The 24537-nt window shown below is 44.7% G+C and overlaps 2 protein-coding genes across 21 annotated transcripts in view; one reads left to right on the top strand and one right to left on the bottom strand.

Annotated features, from left to right (window-relative positions):
- dila (centrosomal protein dilatory) overlaps window positions 1-24537 on the top strand; it is a 125775-nt gene that overhangs the window by 29901 nt on the left and 71337 nt on the right. The gene's annotated exons all lie outside the window — the stretch shown is intronic.
- Window positions 1-24537, bottom strand: part of mmd (disintegrin and metalloproteinase domain-containing protein mind-meld) — a 73896-nt gene that overhangs the window by 11978 nt on the left and 37381 nt on the right. For 10 of the 20 annotated variants that reach the window (XM_069129722.1, XM_069129723.1, XM_069129738.1 and 7 more), the window contains 19 exons: window positions 19386-19436; window positions 14020-14168; window positions 13712-13768; window positions 13560-13639; window positions 13403-13472; window positions 13168-13314; window positions 10691-10894; window positions 10201-10275; window positions 9559-9731; window positions 9305-9474; window positions 8523-8686; window positions 8048-8215; window positions 7204-7508; window positions 6416-6529; window positions 6233-6314; window positions 5931-6026; window positions 5677-5839; window positions 2274-2412; window positions 362-523 (listed from right to left, as the gene is read on the bottom strand). In XM_069129722.1, coding sequence (XP_068985823.1) covers window positions 362-523; window positions 2274-2412; window positions 5677-5839; window positions 5931-6026; window positions 6233-6314; window positions 6416-6529; window positions 7204-7508; window positions 8048-8215; window positions 8523-8686; window positions 9305-9474; window positions 9559-9731; window positions 10201-10275; window positions 10691-10894; window positions 13168-13314; window positions 13403-13472; window positions 13560-13639; window positions 13712-13768; window positions 14020-14168; window positions 19386-19436 — 2569 coding nt within the window. Of the gene's footprint in view, window positions 1-361; window positions 524-2273; window positions 2413-4269; window positions 4373-5676; window positions 5840-5930; window positions 6027-6232; window positions 6315-6415; window positions 6530-7203; window positions 7509-8047; window positions 8216-8522; window positions 8687-9304; window positions 9475-9558; window positions 9732-10200; window positions 10276-10690; window positions 10895-13167; window positions 13315-13402; window positions 13473-13559; window positions 13640-13711; window positions 13769-14019; window positions 14169-19385; window positions 19437-24537 lie in introns of all 20 variants that reach the window. The other 10 variants (XM_069129730.1, XM_069129734.1, XM_069129729.1 and 7 more) reach the window with 10 other exon arrangements.

Raw genomic sequence — 24537 nt, forward strand, 5'->3', positions numbered from 1 at the left:
GTCGTCGTCGTCATCGTCGTCGTTGTTGTTATTGTTGTTGTTGTTGTTGTTGTTACTATTATCATCATCATTATTGCTATTATAGTTTGCGAGCAAGTTGACGAAGAACGATAGGGGAAACTGAGAAACAGGTATATAAATTTGATCGAAGGGCGATAGTAGAGCTGCCGCCTATATATATTATATAAATTGCGTGGTTCGAAAGATCAGCCGGTGATCGGGTCGAAAGTAAATGCGCGATCGAATCTAGATCGAATCGATCATGTCCGGAGAAACGTAACGAAGAAACGCGTGAAACGCTCGAGCGTCAATCTCTAGCCCGACTGTGTTAGCTAAGTAGGCAACGAAACGATCGTCATACCTGGAATTAGGCATACTGCTGAAGTTGAGGATCTTGTTGTGGACGTCGTCCAGGACGGCGTGTCCCGGATGATGGTTTCCGGCGTTTCCGGAAACCATGTAACTCCTCTGCGGCGGTCTCTGCACGTACGGTTGCTCGTACCTCTGGACGGTGCTCTTCCTTCTGCGGGAAATTGGCCGATTACGAGAATGCGAGGCTCGCGATCGTGGTAACCACAAAGAACGATTAGGAAGCGCATGCAAACTACGGGAGGGTGACTTTGAACGAATTTCTTCGTTCCTTCGTTCCTTTCGTCGTGATAGTTGCACGAGGATCATCGATCGTTGAGCGTTCAATGACGTTTTCAAATGCGTTGACCGAACGAAAAGGAATTGTAGTCGACTCCCCTTCAAGATATAATTGCGTGCCCCAAGTGCGTGCTCGCGATATTCTACCATAATTATGTACACACGTTCCCGGTTTAAACGTATATAAACGGTCATATATTAAAACGTATATAAATGTTGTGTGCCACGTTAAAGTCTAACGTAGCGTCTAAACGTAATAGGCCGAGGGTAAATATACGTTTAATCCGTAAAATCTTTCACGATGAAATGGTTGACGCTAGCGAAGCGGGCGCGTCTACGGGCTTGTACAGGGAACCGTGATCGCATGCATTAGAACGAAAACAGATAACCAGTCGAATGGTACACCGGCAGCTGGCCTTGCGGCCACTCGTGCGAGTTCGTCCTCCGCTGGCAGTGGACCCGTCAACCAAATACTCAAAATCAAACGATAACGTAGTGTGGACAGACAGACGGGCAAAGTGTCTCGAGACAAAGTATCGAGCTAAGCTTTGTAACACACGCGTGCGTTCCACGGGGCTGAATATACTTTGCTCAGCATTGTCGGCAAAACAAGGAAGTAGCACTTTGATCGATCGCCATCACCCCGCTGTAACGCGGCAACCTTTAACCGATATCAATACGAATCGGATCATTCGGTCTCTCGTCTCGTCCTTCCTTCTATCGATCGAAACGATCGTTCCTTGGTCGCACGACCCGTTAAGGATATCAGTTAACGGTTACGAAACACAGAAGCCTTTAGTTACTTGCGGACGAGTAACGATACACGTCGAGTAGCCAATTTTGCGAAAGGGATTCGGAACCAACGTAAATGGTTCGCGGCAAATGCGAATTTTCCGGCAATCGCTTAAGCTGCTTATCGTTAGCATAATCGTAGCAACGATCAGGTACGGTACGCGTGCTATAGACGCGCGATCGATGGCGCATTTTCCGCTCGGCAAATGGAATAGGACGGTTCCTCGTGAAAACGCGTGGCACGCGTTTCCATATCTGTTCTGTACTGTTCTGTTCTGTTCGGTTTGGTTCGGTTCGGTTCGGTTCGGTGTTGTCTCTGTTCGTTGCAACGAGTATCGATCTTTGCACGATCGCACAAGCGTGGCGTGTATCTGGTATACGGAGCGATACGGAGCGATACGGAGCGACTCATTGCGGCACAGATTATGCAGAGCGCTTGATCGGCACGATAAAAGAAGATACATCGAGACAAAAAGAGAGAAAGAGCGAGCGAGCGAGCGAGCGAGCGAGAGAGAGAGAGAGAGAGACAGAGAGAGAGAGAGAGAGAGAGAGAGAGAGAGAGAGAGAGAGAGAAAAGGAAAAAAGTAGAAAATGTACGAAAAGAAGAGTAAGCGGAAATGGTAAAAGAGAAAGACGGTAATATAATACGGACTCTAAAAGATATACATGTAAATATATATGTACGACGTGTGGATCGTAAAAAAAAAAAAAATAAAATGACATACATATATATGTGCATATATATATATACATACATATATATACGTACATATATATATATATATATATACGCATACAAAAGAATTTCTACGTGTATGTTTCTGCACACTAACCTGAGACAGAGGGAGTAGTTTTTATGTACTACGACTGACCTGTAGCAGAGAGCCATCAGAGCAAATACTATGAAAACACCCCCTACCACCGACATGAGCACACCAACTAAAAATACAGTGTTAGAGCCGTGGTAGTTCTCTGTGACGATCAGACGTGTTAGTTAGTTACATCGTTAGATTTGCATGGTCGTTGGTCGTCACGTGTCAAACATCGTCGATATCCGACACGATATCAAGATCGAGTACCATTGTTCGCGCAGCGCGCGGTATACAGATGATACATTTTGGTATCCGAGCGTCCCACAGCATGCAGACAGACAGAGATGGCAGTGACAGACAGAAACAGACAAGAAACAGAGAAGCCAGAATCAGCACATATACATATACATGGGCGTAGTTTGTTGTACGCACACCATTCGCGTGGTACACGCACCATCGACGCACCATCGACGCGGCATCGACGCGGCATCGACGCGGTATCGACGCGGCATCGACGCGACATCGACGCGGCATCGACGCGGTATCTCGCGATACAAGTACAATAGATGCGAACCAGTTCTTTTCCTCTTTCTCTTGTTCTAGAGTCCCTAGCGCCTCTTTTCTCGCTTCGATCCACTTTCCGTTTAGTATCTCTCTATCTATCTTAGTTTAGAGATGCCCGCGATCCTTTCTCTCGTGTCTTTTACGTTCGAGTCGGACGACTCGTTGTTAACTGTAATACTTTTCCGATTCACATTCACATTGACATCGACGAAGACACGATATCACGTGGAGTTGTCGCGATCAAATAGTCGTCTGGCTGGTACATACGCCAGTTGGAAACTTTGTCGTTAACGGTTGCTTTCCGATCTCAAACTGTCCGAGGGGACCACGTTCGTTTCTTCGCTAATCAGCCTTATTCATGCTTTTATAGGGCATACAAGCAGCTGGCACATTGACGTTGTAATGGATCGTGTATCGGATATCGCACCCCAAGGGACGAATCGTATAACATGCTCTCTCTATATAGTAATTTCTTAGAATAGAGATACACATTATCTTTCGTCTGTCGTTTTTTCAACCACGATCACAGACAATTCAGCGTTATCCTATACAAGATGGGCTAATCTATCGAGTTTAATCGAGTTTAGACCATGAACGTACACGCATCTCTGACGCTGACATCGTATACCACCTCGCTCCGACTTCCAACCACTCTTACGATTACAACTTGTTAGAAAAAGTGACAACAACGTTTTCTTTTCAAGATTATCCGTCATCCGCTTCGTATCCCATCCTATATTCGTATTCGTATTCGTATTCGCCACTTGTTAATTTTAACGCCACAGCCCCCGGTCCCTCCAGAAGCGTCGATCATCTTTACGATAACGAAAGCTGGAATCTTTAACTTTCTTCAACTTTCACTCCCGTTTCTCATCTCTGTTACTCGTGTTCTATCGTTTTTCTTTTTTTCTCTTCATCCTCGTTTCTTCTCTATAATATAAAATATAAAATTTCCGTGACACGTTCGCACACGTTTACGGCTCTGCTGTGCCATTACTCTCCGCACTAAAGCGACTATTTAACCGGATATTTAAGAAATCCAGTTAAATTCAATTAGACTGTAGACTGCAGACGCCGGAACAAGCGTATCCACTGAAGCACGGTTTACGCAACAACTTTTGCTTTCGTCCCTTGGCATGCGACACCAAGTAGAAACGTAGATCCCTCGCTCGTGCAGCATAGTCACGATCGTAGTGATCATTCATACGCGCTATGCGAGCACGAGCACATTCAGAGCACACCATCGAAAAAAACATTGGTATATGTATATATACATATATAGATAAATATATGTATATGAATAAACATCGAGTAAATAGGCTAAGATGAATCAATATTACGAGAGCAATTTGACGGCCGCGTGCGATGCCTCATCATCCAGCTAGCCACGGAATTACTTGACAATGACAGGCGTTGGTCGAACCCACTCAACAACTTTATTTTGCTACTGTACCTGTAGCAAATGGCCATTAGCGCAAAAGAAATGAAGACTCCTTTGACCACACCCACCAGGATTAATACCATCATTCCGGTGCTAAGAGTGTTGTTAGTTGTTTCTGAAACGACCATCACATTTTGTAATCTACGCGTATCAGAAAGGTACATCGCGTGTTTCGCATCTCGCACGATCTTTTCAAACATTCGAAACTCGTTTGTCTCGTGGTAAAAGCAAGTTGCGAGGATCGGTTGATCCGGAAAAGATTAACTTGTATGCAAGTAAGAGAATAGCGCTACGAAAGGAAGAGAATTTGTTCCAAGAACAATTTTCTTCGTTTCCTCTTATTTTCCTCCCTCTCCCTTTACCTGCGTAATCTTCGCGCGTACTACATCGGTCTGCGTAAACTTGCAACAACAACGATTTACGTATACTCGTGTTAGCAACCAAGTGAATTCGAATTTCCAGCCTAACGATTCGATTGGAACGTCACAGATTGCGTTCGATTCGAGGATCATCGGAAGATAGAGTTTCGCGCGTACAGCTGGTAATCCGTTTCACCGTAAAACAGTGAGAAGGCTCGCTGCATCGTTGGTAAGGGAAACGGGCGGTATTGCCCGATAAGGATCGCCGTGACCACGTGCGTAGTTGGCGTCTGCGATCGTTCTTTTCTCTGGAGAGACCGTGAATCGAAAGTGGAAAAGTGTAATCGAATAAACTCGAGTAAAATCGGCCCGTACTCCATATACATACGTATAGACGCATTTGAATTTTATGTGCACAGCTGATGGTATGGCCCCAAATAATCTGGCGGCTAACCGACATTCCGCCGGGATACGGGACGAGTCTTCGTCTTATCGCGAATTAAACGCATCTACACGATCGACAAATGTCTGCCTTTTTAAGATTACCGGTCACGGTAGAACGTTCCGCTTATCACGCCTGTTGAATTGCCCCGAGGTACCATCCGTCTTTGCTATCGACCTCTGTCTTACCCAAGAGCCTCGTGTTTTCCTTCTTCTTCTTCTCCGCGTATTAAACAGACGAACATTTAATACATTATACTTAATACATATAAGATAGAAAGAAGGAAACCGATCGATCACGCGACTCGACGCGGAGAAACATCCGCCGTAACCGGTAACCGATGCCGCGTATCTACGCTTACTCTGCTATTTATTATTTCTACTATTATTTTACTCTATTCATTTCTTATTTACCGTTGTCTGCTTATCGTTAGATTACAGGCTAGAAACGATCGCGCGAGCTACGCGAAACCGAGGCTGGTCGAGCGATTCGAATCGAACGATTCGAGCAAGGTGAATCGATGTCGCAGCTTCGGTTTCTCGCCTCGTTCGAAATTGAAATTCGAAATTCGAGATCGACGATTTTCTATCTTCTAGAGTTTTACGAATCGCAACTTACCGTAGGGGGTCTCTTTCTTCCCTAATTTAGGATGTGAACTATTTTTACCAGCTGATTCGGTGCTAGACGTGGTTGGCGGAGAAGTTGGAATTTCCTGCTGTATGGAGCAATCTGGTCCGTTCCATCCAACGTAACAGAAGCATTTATTCAAGTTGGTGCATACCTACGGGAACGAGCGAATTTCATTTGGAATCGGCCGATTTTTATGTCGAACCACTTAAGTCGTTTAGCCGAGTGTCAAAAGTTTTGCTTACGCCATTCCCCGAGCACTCGTTATTGTTGTGATTGCTAGGACACTTGTCGTTGCCCAAGTTCGGGGGCAGGTTTATGCACGTTTGGTTCACGCAAATCTAAAACAGAAAACAAGTATACGTGGACGCTGTCGTATCCGTGTACGATCGATGGTTTCTCGGTGTGCAGCTACGAGCTAGAGTAGTTACTCCATACGACGGCATTCGACTCTGCGTAATCTACGCAATCTGGAAACTATTAACGTAACGACATCGGAAAAGGGAGAGTTCGCGGCTTTTACGGATTAGAAAGTCGTCTCTCTTACCGATTGGTTACCGCAGGATGTTCCATCCCGAACCAAACCCATGCCAGGTATCTCGGTTCCATCCACCTTCCCAGTCGTAGACCTTTATGCGAACAATCGACGCAAACGTTATTCATATATACAACAGAATTCTTACGATCCGATTACGATAGAAGGATAATGGGAAATTTAACGGTTACTTACTTGCACTCGTACTCCGCGCCCTTTATCGAGATTATGGTTATCGAATGATCCGCATCTGGCAACATTGGCTGCTTGCCACCTCGCTGACACTGCAGTGACCCGCAACGAACGTTCCTACGATTACGTATCATTACGTATTACGATTACAGCATTACGATTTAACCAATTACCGGATAGCAGAAATATTTTTCGGCCCGAAACAATTTGTCAACAATTTATCAACAATTTGTCAACAATTTGTCATTTGTGTGAAAGAGAAAGAGCTTTTCACAATAACAGGATAACAGGATAACAGAGACGAATAATAACGCCATATCGTCAATAATATTGGGCAAATCACAATTACTTAGAATATCCTTCTCGATACTTGATGTAGCAAGTGCGTTTAACCGTCCCGCGCGCATTCCCAACCAGTTTATAGAATGAAATTATTAATTCGAACCAGTGACAAATTTGCCCTTCTTATCCTGCTTTTCTCGCTCTTTCTTTACTCTTTTCTGCTTCTTCCAAGGCCCGGTTTTCTCGTACCCGGTGCACACCTCTGTGACCGGCCGTGCCACGTATCGCGAGCTTTATTTTCGGCTAAGGTTTATCGCGATGGATCAAAAATCGCAGACTTTTTTCATACCGTTTGATAGTTTTTGACGAACGCGGCGCAACAAATACAAATTTTCAGTTTGCAGAGGAATGCACGTTTTAAAAGTTACGCGTACACCTTTAATCAGTTTATCGACGTAACGAGCGAAAGCTAGCGAATTACGGATAGAAGCGAAGAAAGTTTTACTTACTCTATATCGCATTTGATGTAGTGACCAGAAGAATCGGTGCCGCAATGTCCACTGAGCGAGCCCTTGGAATTGAATTGTATGAAACACTCGTAGTCCGCGGCAACTCCACCGCGTCCCCAGATTTGATCGCACTGAACATCCAACGCCGGGCAAATGCCGTTATAACAATGTCCAGCATCGTTCCCGCAAGGACTTCCGTTTTTCTTGTAAACATCCGCCGGACACTGGCCGTTCTCTCCGGTACAGACTTCCGGCAAGTCGCATTCGTTGGTCGACTCCCGGCACACGACGCCACGCGGCAGCAACTACGTTGTCAAAATCATTCGAGATTAGATGGATCCTCGACGTTCAAACGTCGATTTCCCGGCAAACAGACAGTAAACGTATATATACGTGTCCACTCGAGGGTAAAACATATCCGATATAAAGGTCGAATTGACTTTGCGCCTGGCTTACGTATACGACGTAACTAAACTATAACTCGAGGGGCTGAAGAAAACGTAGAAAGCTCGGGACGTGGAAAACGCGTTTACAAACGAGTGACTAGCAACGGCAGTTTCGACGGTTTTAGGACATCGAAGCCTATTCGAGGTGATTCGAATGTTGGCAGTCTTGAAAAACGTGCCACAGTTTCGAAACTGATCGCCAGATTCGAATGGCTATCTATTTACCATACTCGACTCGAGAGAAACCGATATACCAGACGTTCTGTCCGCCTGCGTTTATCGACGCGTTTGTCGTACCTCTCGCCGCTATCAGTCACGTACATCTTTAGCCAAAGAGATATAGATTTTCGATATACGGTATTCGAGATTCGTGACGAACGCGAGGAGAAATATTTTACCTTGCATTCGCTGCAGCAAGGGCCGGACGCGCATTCCGCTTCCGAGGTAAGTCTGCAGGTGATCGGATCGCAGCAAGGATCGAGCTCGTGACACTCTTCGATCGATCCGCAATCGCATTGTTCCCCGTCGTCGATTACCCTGTTTCCGCAAGACGTCCTTACCACCACCTGTCAATGGAGGTCGGCCCGAGGATAGGAGAAACGCGTTTACGTTTACGTTTTTTTCCTCGAAACAACGCTATCGTGGAAATTAGTTTGCGACGCAACGAACCGAGATGAGAAAGTTTCACGAGATTTCATTGAAACCGCAGTGAAAAAGTATCTCGTTGCCAGGCTCTTAGGCGTCTCGTGATTCGCTTTTGCACGCTCGTAAAGCGAACGATTCTCCCTTTAGGGGACGGTTCGTTTCGTCGTAAACTCGGCCTCCGTTCAATTAGCCTCAACTAGAATCCTCTTACCTGGTCTTTCGTCTTACCTCGTTTGGTTTATTCAAAAGACAAAAGCCGTTGCCGCTTCTTAACGACTCTATGTAATCCGTTTTACTACACTCGGAAAACGTGTACGGCTGAACGTTTTCCAAACCCACGATCGATTGAGCCATGATGCATCCGTGCCATTCGCGGCAGATACACTCGCTCCCTGCGAACAATTCCAATATCAGCAAACTGCGCCAGCGCGCATAAGTATTTGGACACTTGCAAATCATCGTAAATATATAAAATACAGTCGGATCGAAGCTCTTTCATCTAACTTCCGCCTCTGATCTTATTTCAGGCAACTACGCGGCTAAATTTAATAGATATCGACGAATAGTTGACGTGAGTTCTCGTATAAACGAGAACGCGATGATCGGAGGTGGACGAAAATTGCTGCTATCGATTGCCAAACACCCGAGTCAAGCGACTTGGGTCCTATCTGTAGAACCTTTGGAATACACGTTTCCAACTACGTTATAAAACTTTCGATAGATTTGATCGGATGTGAGAGCTGTCTGTTTGTCTGTCTATCAGAGACAAATGTGGAACTTGATCGATGCAGGTATATCGCACCTGTTTCAGTTGTTTCTGACAGAACAACGGAGAACCGTTCTTCTACAGTAACGTTGAGAATATCAAATAAAATGTTTCGAAATGTAATCAATGTTTCGATCGGATTGCAGCAAGCGTCCGATACTTATGCACGATAGGATGCCTTGCGTTACTTTTGCTTTTTCCTTTTCTTCTATTATACGTCTAGAAGTTGTCGATAGAAACTAACTTCCGTCGTCGTGGCTCATGCCGATATTGTGGCCGATCATGTGAGCCATAGTACCGGCTAAAAGATGAGGCTCGTAGGTGTTCAAATCGACGCTGATTCCTACGGATTTTTGTTTACAAACGGTCGAAGGTATAGCCACTCCCGATTCTCCACCGGAGAACGTTTCGCCCCTGCGTGTTCAAGCATGGAATTTGGATAAAATTTCTGAGAAACGATGCCACGTTGCCTGACAAACGAATCGTCTCGATACGTACGTGAGTAATTGAGTGGTATCGTGAGGGACATGGAACATCCTTCGCATCGTGTAATCGTTTAAATTGAGCAAAGCGAGACTGATATCCATGCCCGCGCCGATGTCTGCCTGGTTCATGCCCTGCCACGTTTCGATGTATATGACGGAGACTCTAGTGTTTAACGTGCGGAAATACTGCGAAAAGAGAGAAAAAACATTGAGAAAAGAACGAATGGAATCGGTGGTTCGCTGTTTACGAGGCCACGTTTTCACGCTTACGGCCGACCACAAGAGTAAGCGGACCAGTGATGCAAGTAGATATCAATCGAGTTTAATCGAAATCATGGTACGAACGGTCGAGTAACGATTCCACGTGCAAAAACAAGTGGAAAAGGCAAAGACTTTTGCTCTTTCTGCTCGTTCACTTCGCACTTGACTTTCGAGACACCGTAGTCAACTTTTATTTATTACATGTTCTGTTTTCTACAGTATACAGATTATTTCGTATTTAAGGAAACGCGATCGATACCCATTTCCATGATCTGTCCGCTTATTTTTATGCGCGATTGAAACTTTGAAAGCGGGTTTGGCCTCGTAAGCATGTCGCATCTAAAGCGTCCGAAAGGCCTTTTAACAAAGGTCCGATAGAACGGTTCGCACTCACCATGTCCGCTATATTAGCGACTTGGATGGCATCATGAACGACCTCGGCTCTGGTGCTACCGTTCCTCTTCTCGAACTGAAGCAAGGAAAACGAATGTTTCCGCGTAAAGTGAAGCAGAAGAGAAGGTGGTGGCCCGGCGATCGATTTTACGTTTTCATTTACGACAATTGGGATCGTTAAAGTCGATCGTATCGTTTCGTTTTACGGAAAGGCGACGCGCGACGCGCGATATGACAATTATCGTTGAGTTACGCGCGGGTTCAAGCACGTCGAAAGGTTCCGGCCAATTTACTATTACCAGGCTCCGTGGAAACTCGGTTGGAACGACGTCGCGCGTTTTCCTCCAACGATTATGATCGTGATTGGCACTCCCTCGATTCTGTTCGGTTTTGGGAAACGCATCGCCAAACGCCACAGATATCTTTCGGATCGGATCGGATCGGATCAAGGATCGGAAAAAGGGGCTAGTAGTGGAAGAAAATCGTCATACCATAGCCTTATCGATAATGATGGCAGTTTCGATGTATTTGGTTGCTTCACGGACGTCTCTCTTGTATCGATCGGAAGTGGTCTCCGATAGCCCCAGAACATGCTTCTGCCGGCGGTTCTTTGTACGCCACTCAAGATTCCCCGAGTTAGCGCAGCCTTTGTTAGCCTTTGTTCGAGCTTCAAATATAACGTGAGGATGTTTCTGCTAAAAGAGAGGTCTGCATATAGTTAACATTCTCCGAGCAGCTCGCTGCCCGCCTTTTTTAACGCCCCTTCTTCTATTCGATTATGGCTTATATCGCGCGGCCTTTTTCTTCTCGCATCTGCGCCAGGACTATGACCTACTATCCGCGGTTCAATCTTTTCTCGGTTAATCGTTATGCCAGCGTTTCAACGAATCGCCGAACCATCGTGCGTCCCGAATTCGTCCATGCAGCCCATCTCTTTCCAAATTGCTTTCATCTATTCGTTTCGCAATCGTAATCGATTCGTATCGACAACGGCTGCGTGAATTCCCGGCTCCAGCGAGACCCGAGATCCCGTCATCCGTCAAACGGGGATGGCAAAAAAGTGACAAGTTTCTGCTCCTTCAGCCACCTAAAATTCTAATATGCCCTAAGTACGATAGGATCGTTTTCGTCTGAAATGATCGTAACTCGAAAACGAAGACAACTCGAGGCACGGTATTACGGTATTAAATCTTCTATCAAGCACACGTCTTTCTAATTACACTACAACTCGCTTCTAAAACAAGCTGCGATATATCGATTACGAAAAATTCGTCTATATTTTCTACAACTTTCTCGTTATATTTGCCACAGATGATTGTACTTCGATGATACCTTATTAGAATTTTTGATGCCCGAAGAGCTATAATTTCGACCATCCTCCTTTTCCGAGAAAACGACGACGACGACGACGACGACTAGCCGGATGCTTACGCGGCATCCTGATTTTCTCGCGACGCGAACAATTTATTTTTCTTTTTCCCAACACGCTGCTACTTCGAGATCTCTTCATGAATAATAATGCAAGAACAGCTCATGCATATAAGAAGAACGTCCCCACTTAACTCGTCTCTGCCAAGTACACGACGGTTGCCTGCCTAGCTATCTTCCAGCTCTCTCTCTCTCTCTCCATCTCTCTCTCTCTCTGCCGCGTTGTTCCTTAATCTTCGATTACGAAACGTCAACGTTGCTTTCGTCCAAATTTAAAATCTACACACGAAAATCGGTAAAAATACGTCTTACGAACATATCTCAGTTTCCAAGTTATGGACGTTGCAAGAAAATATTTCAGGTATCCGCCTCGTGCCTCGATACACACACGCTGCTGCATTCAACCTTCAGTTCCGTACTCGCGCGAACATTCTTCTAGTCTCAAATCTATTTTCCATCGTTTCTCGACGGTCGTGCGCATTGCGCGCTTACGTTGAAAAGACGATCAATTTTTAATGGAAAAGACAGAACCGAGAAACAGGTTATTAGCTGTGGTTCGGTGATTTCGACCCTCCTTGTTAGTCGTCATCAGGTAAACGTAGAAACAGCCGTGCAACAACGTAGAAACAACGAAAGGCGGCTGCGAGTTAGAGAATTTAGCGCTGCAGCAGCCGATTACTCGTTTACGAGTCGAGCAGGCTTGATAGCGGCTTAACTCGATCCTCTCGCTTCGTCTGCCGTGCTAACGAAACTGGATCGAGCGGCCTGACGTCGCGTCGCGTCGCGTCGCATCGCGTCGCGTCGCATCCTGTCGTCGTGTTTGCCATTCTCGAAACACTCGCTGCTCGGCTTCACAGGATCCAGCCAAACATTCGCGTTTAGCCAGGACCCTCTGTGTCCACACCGCTCCCTGTATCCTGCCCTGGGCTCCTCCAAGACCCTGAATAACCCATCACGTTCCCCCAGGGAAACGACATTCTCCCGAACGCTAATCGAATTTTCTTTCCCCACAATGTACGTACGGGCGGTCCGAAAGTAGTACTTGTTTTGAAATAACAACGGTACAAATGCGTTTCGAAAAGTTTTCTTTACTTTTGACTCTACTAGCCTATATACTTGTGTAGTTATCCGTATACCTTCTGTTAGGTTTCTTGTGTACCTTCGTTCATACGATCGTCGTTTCGTGCCCTCCATAACATTGAAATCACCTCTTTCTGCCAAGAGTTCGTTCATCTAAAAATTCCTTCGTTTTTGTAAAACAGAAAAAAAGAGAGAGAGAGAGAGAGAGAGAGAGAGAGAGAGAAAGAGAAAAAGAGAAAAAGAGAAAAAGAGAAGAAAGAAGATATACAGAGTTTCTCAAGGCGCATTCAATTCAATTCAATTCAAAAAGGCGTCTTACGACGATGTATGTTGTTTTTCGTGACTCGTCGCTTGAATCGCGGAGACAAGCGTCGCGTTCATCGTACTACACGGATTTCGGGACGCACACGCGCTTCGATAGACACACGCGTATACAGAGCCTTCGAATAATTAAACTGACCGATAAATCGCCGCCATAAAACGGATGGATGACGAATGTCTCGTTGCCTAAGTGAATAACACCGCTGACACCGTTACACGTGTGAAAAGCAGCGCTAGCTCCTGGATAATCCCTCACGGTACCGTGATAGTAGCAATGCTCTATCTCCTGCAAACATGTCAGTGAGATTCGTTCGATCGAACGATCCAATTTCAGCTGGAAATTCGTGCCAATTCGGCGAACGGTTTCTAGTTACCTGTTTAAAACTTTGTTCCGCGCCGTTGGCTAAAAAGTCTTTTTGCATAAGGTTCGGAGCTAAAAGTTGCCTGCAACAGAAAATATTCTTGATATAGTTGACGGATGCGTGCCCTATGAGATTCCGAGGCCGAAATCACAAGCGACGATCCACTTACGTATTTAATTCTAAATCTAGGCGAAATTTATGATTAAAGGCCTTGATCAAGAGGGACGTCCGATGAAAATGTCTGCCCGTCTGCAAAATCGAAGGAAACTCGGTCTCATCAAGCGTATATAATTCTCACTTTACAAACTTCCGTACACTTACTCTCATTCTGCCTTTATTGTTTTGATATCCACCCTCTCCGTATCCTCTTTGAGGATACTAAAACGTGAGAAAATGTTCAAGTTACCAACAACAAGCATTTAGGTCGATCCGACGGACGGAAGAAAATTAGGCGATAGGTTGCGGTCGTTAAGCCGAATTTACACTTGTCACTTTTCACTTTGGACGATCCATCCGCGAACGATCCATCCGCGGTGATCGTGCAAAGCGAAAGGGTGTAAATTCAGCTCTAGTCTCTCGCGAATCTTTCCGAGAAATTAGGAAAACAGGAGAATCAGGCGATTAATTACCTTGGATATGCTGACTTCTCTCGTGGATATCCCCATTTTCTCGTGATGCCGTAACTGTACTGGATAGATGATCTGATAGTAATGGCCCCCGATATTTTGTACTAGCTCTTGGTTTTGTCGATACTCTTGTAGTAGTCGTTCGGCCTCACCTGAAATCAATTTTCCCGTTCAATCGAAAGTTCCGCTTCGTCCCTTCTATCTCGAATCTTATCTTCGTTTTTACGATAGCTCGTTGTCGCGTTACATGCCATCCTCGTTTCTTTGCGCGCCCTCCTGACAAACGTGTCGAACGATTTCGAAATCGTGACTCAAGCCAGCGCCGAATAACGGACAGTTGTCCGCAGACATCTCGGCGGATAATTTACATATTGTGCGTCCGCGAACGGTTCGCTGATAACGGTAGACAAAATGCAAATGCAGAGACAGTCCGCGTTTACAGTTTAGCATCGATCTGTGTTTCGATTTCCATCGAAATGGAAAACAAGAGCCAATGTCTGCGGACAAATTAGACGCGAACACACGACATTATTTGTCGGCAGTCAGTGTACAGCGTGGAGCGGCAACGTTATTACGATCGGACAGAGGACGAGTCTACGTGAAAAAATAAGTGGAAAATATGCAACCACGTTTTCTCATCTCGAGCTTTGTTTACGATAAAATCGACTTTGAGGATTCGACGAGTGTACTTAAATTTGACCAATTCCTGCGAGAACAGGGGTAAATAATCGATAGGAGTTGAAACTGTAAAATAGGTAAACCGTGAAAATAAGTAAAAAACGCCAGTTCCTAGTTAAACACGTTTAAACTGTATTTTCTTGAAAACGAGAACTCAACGTCTAATATAAATTATAAACGATCCGTACACAATGTTTGTCAGTCTGCACGAGGCATTACGCGGCTTCTTACAGATACGGACGAGGATCGATCAAATTTCTAGTCGAAGACGAGGAAGAAGAGAATCGTTCGACCGCTATGTATTCTCCTGCGGCGAAATCGAAAAGCAGCTGTGATTAACCGGATCCGAGTAAGCGAGTTCTCCTTCGATCTCTTTTTTCATCACGCTATAAACTGTTGCTGCTGCGAGCTACGAATGAGTCGAGATAATCAGTGGAGGAGGGCCTCCTCGAAGCATGTAGTATCTAGTTTACCCTCTTATCGACTGTCCGGGCTTTGCCCGATTTAACCCGTCCCATTCAAAATGAAGTGTATGGATAATTACTTACTTGTCACGTTTCTGCACCCTTCCCCCCGCCCCCACTGTCGTCCCCTTTTCAACACGTAGACATCCCCGTGTAGTGAATTATTACGCGGCTGTCGCGATTAACGACAGAGCAACTAATTACCATGCCACTCGAATCGAGGTATTTTCCTCCCGACGAAATGGTTAAATAATTTGCCGATCGTCTTCCCCTTCACGCTCGATTTGCTATTGAAATTATCCGTCTGTTTGATCGAATTTCGCTGTCAGAATTTTGCACTCGTTATCGCGTCTCCTCTGCCTCGAAACTTTCTAATAAGCGAAGCAAAAGAAAAGAACGAGTTTAACGCGCGTCCACACGTAACACCTGTTGACGAAATACGTTCGAGCACGTCGAAATATGTACATATTTGACCGAGATATTACGTGTCGAATTTAACCAGCAGCAGGTAACTCTAGCGATAACAGTTATGCTAATCATGCCCGGCTAACTCGTTAAGTCGCGTAGCGTTCCTTGCAAATACAACCAGAGAGTGTTCCATTCTCTCTCTCTCTCTCTCTCTCTCTCTCTCTCTCTCTCTCTGTGTGTGGTTTTCTTGCCCTATTCTCTCTTCAAATTCAATTAAAGTTATTAAACGAGTATGGACGCGGAACAGATTATTTTCCGTTTCGAATACGCAAGTCGTACGTAGTTTCCTATGTTTGTAACGTTGCTCGTAATTTCCAGATTATTGGTATTTTATCGTTTTCGCGATAAATAGACTGTCCGCTCCATATTGCATGTTTTATGCGAAACGTTTTGAAATATTCTTAGCACTTAATAAGGCACAACTGTCACGATCATATCGGTAAAATTTCAAACCAATCAGAAAATGTATATACATATAGAATTTGCACGATATTTGCCCCTAAATTGCAAATTTTTACGGGTTTTTAGGAAATTTGAAATGCTTAAAAAGTACAGATTTGTTTAATTAGATTTATAAAGACAAGAATTTGAATAAAAATCCGTAGTATATTTATCGGATACATATGTATAACGTAGCATCTTAGACATATACTAAACGTTAAATATGCTCTCACTGAATATATCGATACAATGGATAACTGACCGTTTCAATACTATTTTAATCTCTGCGAAATATTACCTGCTTGTATTAAATATCTTGCAACTTTTGTATACGTGCATACACTGCCACTCGTAAGTATTAGGATCTAGGACACCTGCTGCTTTTAGGGAAAACGTTTTGCATTTGTACAAGAATGCAGTTAAATACATACGATGCGAGTAAATTATAATAAACCTAACCGAAATTTCATTTAGAAGAGATTTGGGGTGAATCAGATAAGAAAGTCGGGGAACTTTGCTCAAAATCTCAGTCCTATTTTACCTATCGTACCTATCGTACCTATTGTACCTATTGTAAAATATGGAATTAAGTAAAGACGCGAATAACAACAACAATAATAAAGATAATAATAATAATAATAATAATAATAATAATAATAATAATAATAATAGTAACAATATGGATATCGAAATCGATCAAAATAGCGGTCGAAAGTACCTATCGGAAACGTAAAATCTCGTTGCCGAAGGGAACGAGAGCGCGGAGCTGGTCATTTTCCAGCTAGGAATAGCTTCGAGTTTCCCAGCGTAAAGTCCGATTAAAGAGGGAGTTAAGGCGGACGGGGCTGATATTTTTTCTCGGAACTAGTATTTACGAGCGTGAATCCTCTCCGTGCAATTTCCGATCTCTGCCTACCGCGCTTCTCGCACGAAATCGACAGAGAAGTTTAAAAGTTGCCCGATCCGTCCAACCTATACGCATATAGACGCATATAGACGCGTATAGACGCATATAGACGCATATGCTACATTCGCAAAGCGGCGAACAAACCACGGACTTCCAATAGATATTCTCATCTTAGCAAGACGCGCTGTTGACGGCGTACTTTTGTTTCGTTTTATTTCCGCTTTTTCGAGGGACGGTCGCCAGGAAGTTTAAAGGGGTTTACTCGTTGACGAACCAACCGACTAGACTCGTAAATTGAATTTCCAGAAACGGTTCGTTCAACCGAGATTACCGACCGATTAAGTTGGCCCCGTCCATGGGTTTGTCGAACGTCGCGTTGACAGGCCGTTTATCGCGTCGTTTCTGTGCAATTGCCGTGTATTTAATTCTATTCGGTCGCGTGCAGTGTATCGCGTCCTGTTTTCGCCTCCTCTTTTCGCCCGCGAAACTATCTCCACGCTCACAGTTTGCAAACGTCACTGACGTATTTAGACGATCAGTTTTTTTTTGTTTTTATAATATCGTTTATTTGCTATATCCGTTAATTAGCAACGATGTATAATCGTTCGAAAGCATCCTTGAAACTAATTTTGCATATTTTAGATTTCAAGCTTGCACGATGCTACCACGCCATGTTATCGGTTCTACGGCAGCAATCTTGCATTTTACAACCTAAAATCCGGCATATCATCGGATATATTATATATTCAGATCGCTTTCAGAGTCTACTATCGTTTTCGTGATCGCGATAACGCGAGTTAACTCCAGATAGCACGACGATGCGATCCTATCCGAACCTAGCATTTTCAGGTTTCCTCTGCACGTCCTCTAGAAATCGAAGCTACCGTTCAAGGGAAGATTCCGGAGACTCGCAGACGCTCGCAAAAGTCCGCGTACATGAGATCTCCGAGAGAAACAGGTAGAATATCGCGTGCAGCTCTGCGTGCATCGATTTACTCGATACAATAGCTCGAGTCGTGTACGCTATATCGTTTACCGCAGTTCGGCTCCCTACACTCGGAACCACGAATCGCTATTAATCGAACGGACGCGGACGCGACAAGTCGTTAGATGCCGGCTGTGTGTGCCGCTGACGAAATTCTCGGTGGATTTGCTTGCCGACCTGCGCATTTACTTTCCAACCGGTCAGCCACGCGTCTAATCAAATACGAGTATGAATATTAATTTCTTTTTTTCGGGCAAGCGTGTACGACGCTTTAACCGGCCGCCGCCTGTTTTGTAATTCAGATGTCCCGACGCTTTTCCTCCGACAGCGTCGAAAGACCGAACGAAATTGTCCCGTGAAACGAAAGAAATCGCGTTGTCTCGTGCAGCGAGAGAAAACCGTGTCGCTAGAAATACAAACGATGCTGTATTCTGTGCCGCGGAAATTCTCCGCTTCTCACTGGACGAGATGGCGCGTCGCGGAGCTACGGCCGCCGTTTTAAGAGATTTTACATCGGTTACCCTCGTCTCGTCCATTTTATACTTGGACGCATCGTCCTCCCGTCTAAAATTTAACCCAATTTAAGTTTCGTGTTCCCAGCCAATCACCGCTGTTGACTCAACGATAAAGCATTCTGCGCGTCCGGAGTACTAGATGTAACCGCAGATCGAGTTTCCGAGGGATGTGCTGCAATGCGGTCTATCTCCGCCTTTTTCCTTCCTTCGCCTACGTTTCATCGCGATTCGAAGGAAATCTGTGCGTTTCCCGCGTGTCCTTCGATTTTCATCCTTCTTTCTTTCTTTCTCTCTTTCTCTCTTTCTCTCTTTCTCTCCTTTCTCCCTTTCTCTCTTTCTCCCTTTCTCTCTTTCTTCTCTTCTCTCTTCTCTCTTTCTCTCTTTCTCTCTTTCTCTCTTTCTCTCTTTCTCTCTTGCGTCCTTTTCGTCGCCAGTCTAAAGCCGTTCGCTCGCATAGGGCCAAGCGTGGGTTAACTCGAAAACACGAGCATTTACGCGATGAAAAACGCTTTGTCTCGCGACAACGTTAACGAGAACGCAGGGCGGATACGCTGTCGCGCTGCTCTTCTACGCGATAGCATTGATTCGAGTATTCTGTTCGGTGCACGATTAGTATCTCGGCTCTTATTTGGAGCGCGTTGAATTTTCTACGTCGCCGAGCCGTGTGCCGTGCTTCAAAGAGAACACTGACTTTGACTACAACCTACAACTTCCTATCCATTGTGTATTTACGCGATCGTCTCGTAACTTTGCGTTCCCGTGCTCTCTTTCTCCGTACCTGTGGCGCGACAAACGCTCGGCCTCGTAATACCGTACGCTTGACGCAAGATAGTCGTACGTCGGTAGGCTGTTGCGTAATTAGGCGATCGAAACGTTCGAAAAACCGCGTTCGCCTTTTCTTTTCAACTTACCAACGGAAGTCTCTTCGTTCCAAAAGGAATCATCTAAGGTGTAGTCGCCTTCTGAAACGAAAAAAATAACGAACCGGTTAGCGGCAATCGTATCGAAAACGTACACGCTATCGTCTGTAAGTATTTCGATGCCTGTTGATTCTTTACTTTTTCCTATAATTGCGATCAAATCCAAAGTTTCGCTGCATCGAAACTGAAACGATCGAAGCAAGCAATATATCTTATTATCCTATATGTATAAGGATCAAATTCCATATTTATCTGAAATAAATAACTGGATTGGAAACACGTGTTCCGATCGTCCTAACAAGGGAATCCCTCTAACCGATACACACCACCGATCTTCACGAAACTTGGTGCGAGCGTCGATTACACCCACCTGCCAATTTTAATTTAATTTAATTCCTTCGTCAGGTTTTTTTACTTTTACGTTCGAGCAGAAATCAATCCTTTTGTCCGGTCGTTTTCTATGTAGTTTCCGATAATTTCTTCGTAATTTTTACACGTAAAAAGCACCTCTTTCTATGTAATTTTCCCAAGACATCGACTTCTTTCAAAAAGATTTAACGCACAGATTCATAGGTGTCGGGACACGGCGGCGTAACTTTTATATCAACCATTTTGTCATATCGTTCGTCGTTTTATGCGAATTTGTAAGCAGTCGCATGGATGGTCCGGCTCGGATAAAAGGGTTCACTTTTCTCTCGAAGTAAAATTCTTAGGTAGATGCAGTCGACGCTTAAAATCACTCAACTTGGATGGTCAAATTTCAAAATTAGTCGAAGCTATCGTCATTCATCTTCGATCGTTGTTGTCTTTTTATTTACCAACCAATTAGTATCGACTATCGTCTCTGTCAACAACTATTAACTGTATACGATTGTCTAAGATAATATCACAGGCAACCGTACGATAAAACAGCTTTGTTCGAAATCTATTCTGTATATCGGTTGAACGAACAAACGAAAAATAATAATAATATCACGGCTAAGAAAGAAATTCGGCTTACACTTTGCTGATTTTTACAAAACTATCTTAGTTTACAAGCAACGTACTCGTCGCACTCTCGTCTCATTCGTTCGTTTTCCAGTTGCATTTTCTGACCCATTCGCTACTGTTATTATTACTCGTATCTATCCATCTGTCTCTATGCACGTAAATAGGTAAACATTTGCCATAATTTGGAAGCGTGCAAATACTTGTGGTGCAATCGTAGTAGGAGGGGCAGAGCCGGGGAGTACGCGAATGCGATCGGCGTCGAGTCCCATTCGCTCGCTGGTTGAAAATTCTCAAGTTGGCGAGGAAAATTCCTATGGGAAGCACTCGGTTCGCAACAACGAACCAAGTTGTAGCCCAAAGGAATTTTGTCTGAGAATTTGTTGTCTGAGAATTTTCTCCCACGAGGGACGGAAGTTTGCCGAGACGAAAGTTTCGAAACTACATGCACGAAAAGATTGACAGATGGTCGTATCATCGAGTGACTGGTCTCTTATCGAAAAACGGTATAACGCTCGCGTTACACGATCGTGATCGACCATGCTGTTTTAAAATATCGAACGGCTTTTTCAACAGCTGTCCAGGCAGCGCAGAGGACAGCGCAGAGGACAGCGCTGGCCGCGAGGACGAAAATACAACGGGGAAAAGGATCCATGCGATATTTGGTCGTGTTGGAAGCCTTAGAGGATGTCGCGAAAACAAGTGGTGGAAGCGTGTTTAATAACGAATAACGTGATATACGTACAGTGACTCGCGAAAGCATCCCAACGCTTTCTACGGCATCCTTTCCTAAATATATTATGTACATTATATCGGGCCAGTGGGAAAGTTCCCGATCCAGTAGATGTCGCTAAATTATTTATTTGTCTGCCAGTGGCATCGGTTGTGGCCGCGTGTGCAACAGCACGTTTAGCAAGATCGCGCACCAGCTCTACCTACGATAAAAAGCTTGAAATTCGTCCATTATTTTGCGACGAACGAAGCGCAACGTCGTCGTCTATCGAAGAAGATGGGCCAGAGTGTTGTTCGGAGTCTAGCTTGGAAATCAGCGCGTCAGATTTTCGCAAACCATTCGTACGGAGAGTCGGTGCACGGTCCTGGTAAACCTGCCGAATGTCTTTTACAGCAGTTGGTTCGACGCAAACGAATCTCTCCTTCGCCCATTATCCCAATCTTCTTTTACGATTAGGAAAAAGTGCTGTGAAAACACAGCGAGTCTGCCGTTGAAACAACGATCGATCGAATATCGCTCTTTCAATCCGTTACGAGGTTTGCACACGCAACAACGCATGCGACGCGCAGACGAACAATTTACGAGACGTATTGGCATCGGACCGCTCGTACCGACCCAATAACACGAAACTCTTTGAAATTTCGTTAGTACCGTAACGAGACGCGACTGTCGTAATAGTGTAATTTTAAAGCAATCCGTCAATGTGTATAGGATGGCTCGCCCGTTGCACCATACCATGGTACGACGCTACGACTCCATCGCTTATCGGAAAACTTGTTAATCTTTTCATCCAATCGGATGATTTAAACGATACTTGAACGCGGTATTATCGAACCGATTAATACGTATGTAGATATTTCGAACGGAGTGGCGTAAAAACGCCCGTCGGCCACCGCTATTCCGCATATCATGTTTTTTCTTTTTTTTTTTTTACGTCTTTTACGTCTTTTACGTCTTTTACGTCTTTTACGTCTTTTATGTCTTTTAAGTAGCTATAGACCGAGAAGAGTAGCTTGGTAGGAAGAAGGGGTAGCAATATCCTTTCCTAAGAACATTCGTGCCGGGTGGATCGAGATCCGAAAACAAACCGTCTCCACCTAAATCTCGACAGAACCGAACGAGACGATGCTGAACGCAGCATCGCAAACCATTCTGCAACAGCATTTTCCAACTTGGTCCCCCTCTTCTCATAAACCGTCGCGTTCCGCTGCACCTAGCAATCAGTGACGGTCACGCTTCGTCGATTTTCCCTGTATAACCATTCGGCACGTTGCGCGTTTAGCACATTTGCCGGGTTGCTATGTCTGCGAAACGTCGCGGGCCTGCCGATAAACGAGCCACCCGATCATAGATTCCTCCTTCGCTTCTACTTGCCCACTCCACACCCCTATGACAATCGACGCTGTTTCTCGGCTCGTTTCATCTAGCGTCGCGCTAGCCACAGTTTTCCACGGTTGATGTCGGTTTGGCCAGCTGCTTTCGGCTTGATCCGCGACGATCGATCAAACGCGCCCCGTCACCGACCAGTAGCGGATTCACGAGCGTGCGATACGGGCGGCCGTCCCAACCCCAGAACCAACAAAATCTACAAATATTACGTTACATTCTGAAAAACTTGACAGGTACGCGTGTAATTAAGACGCATTTTATTATTTGGCCTATAATTATTTAGCCGCGAAAGAAGGTTCAAATATGTACTCGTGTATTTTTACGCGTTTCGCGTCTCTAAGAGAAGACAATGGTAGAAACGAGCGAACATTAGGATATTTAAACGCGTCACTTTCTTATCGCCGTGTCGTTAAAAATATTGAAAAAGTCACAATTATTTCAGAACGTCTTTCCGAATACTTGACACGCCAGATGCGTCTAATCGTGCTGCATACATTCTGAGTTTCTAAAATGAAATTAATTCGAACCAGTTAGGAAGTTTCCGTTTCGTTTGTTTCTTTTCCTTGTCAATCTCCGTTGTGCCGGCACCCGGTTACACCGGGCTCGCTACACCGATCCCCGTGGCCGGTCCTGGCAGGAAGGCGCAAACAGAATGAGAGAAAAGGGGTTCGAAGACTTGGAGAAGCGCACAACGCGCGGAGAAATCGCGACGAATACACGTGTCTGTATCCGATGGAAAAATATACGAGTCGGGTACGAAACTTTTCTCCCAAGTTTCATTAAAGCCCGCGAAACTTTTTCATCTCCGTGCCCATCCCGGGGTTTCATAAAATTCATAAAATGGACGGCGTGCAGATAAAAAGACTCGGTTGCCAGTGGCCTAGTTCCTCGTAGTATACGAAAAATAAGCCCGAGGCGAAGAGGGCCTCGAATAGATGATAGTCAATGACGATGTTTCTATAGGGGCTCGGCCGTGGGGCGACTTTCAGGTAGGCGAGCGACCAGAGGAATTTTGCCGGGGGTAATCGACGCGCTCGAAATTACTTCTGTTTCCCACCTTCGCCCTTCTTTAATAACTAATCGCCGAGTTATCGTACGTTGCCCTTCGTTGGACGGCCGCGTCTTCCTCACCAACGTTCTCGGCTTGTCAACGTCATCTACGTTCTCATCTCGTGCATCTCATCCACGTTTTGTCCACCGTGTACTCGATCGTAGAAACGAAAAAGAAAAGAAAAGAAGGAGCGATCGATCGATCGAACTCGAACTAGAATCGCCATTGAATCCAGTTGAATCGCAAGTTGTACGCTACCTTGTCTCTCTAGGACAAGTCCGGCGAATTAACTGTTAATTCCATCGAGTTGCCGCGACGAAATGGCAAGACGACGCGGACACGAGGAAATTGTCTGTCACCGGATGGGACCGAATTCTGGGTACAGTGGCCCGTAAAAGTACGCACATCGCAGAGAAAACTTCTATGTGTACGTTGAGTACACGTTGTGCGATCGAGTGTTAATTCTACGTGCAAAGACGAATAGGGACGGACCGACAATACGATAGAAACGCGTGCAGAAACACAAGCTTCGTGCCTCGAAACTCGCTGTTGGTATACGGGTTTGTACGAATTTTCAAGTTCATTCGACTGTCACGGCCTAGCAACGTTATTATACGCAATTATTATACCTAATTATTATACGTATTTAGCACAAAATTGATATTTATACGGTACGAATAGTTGAAGCTCCCGTAAAACTCCCACTGAATAGTTAGACTTATTATATTAATTTATATTATATTAATATCGCTGATATATACGCTGCAAAATATATACGCTGTCGGTGAAAAGTATTCGAACATTTACTTATTTTAACTACAATAGCAATATAATAAGCAAGTAATACGTATATTTTGTCACTTTATCTACAGATTCTTTAATTCCTCGACTCGCAAGACCGATTAACAGCAACCAGTGATATCTAAACAGCAAATGTATATATCGTTCTATACAACAAACGCTAAAATAAATTATTGCTACGT

Source organism: Bombus flavifrons, chromosome 16, assembly GCF_040668555.2.
Source record: "Bombus flavifrons isolate JBK064 chromosome 16, iyBomFlav1_principal, whole genome shotgun sequence".
NCBI classification, from domain to species: Eukaryota; Metazoa; Arthropoda; class Insecta; order Hymenoptera; family Apidae; genus Bombus; species Bombus flavifrons.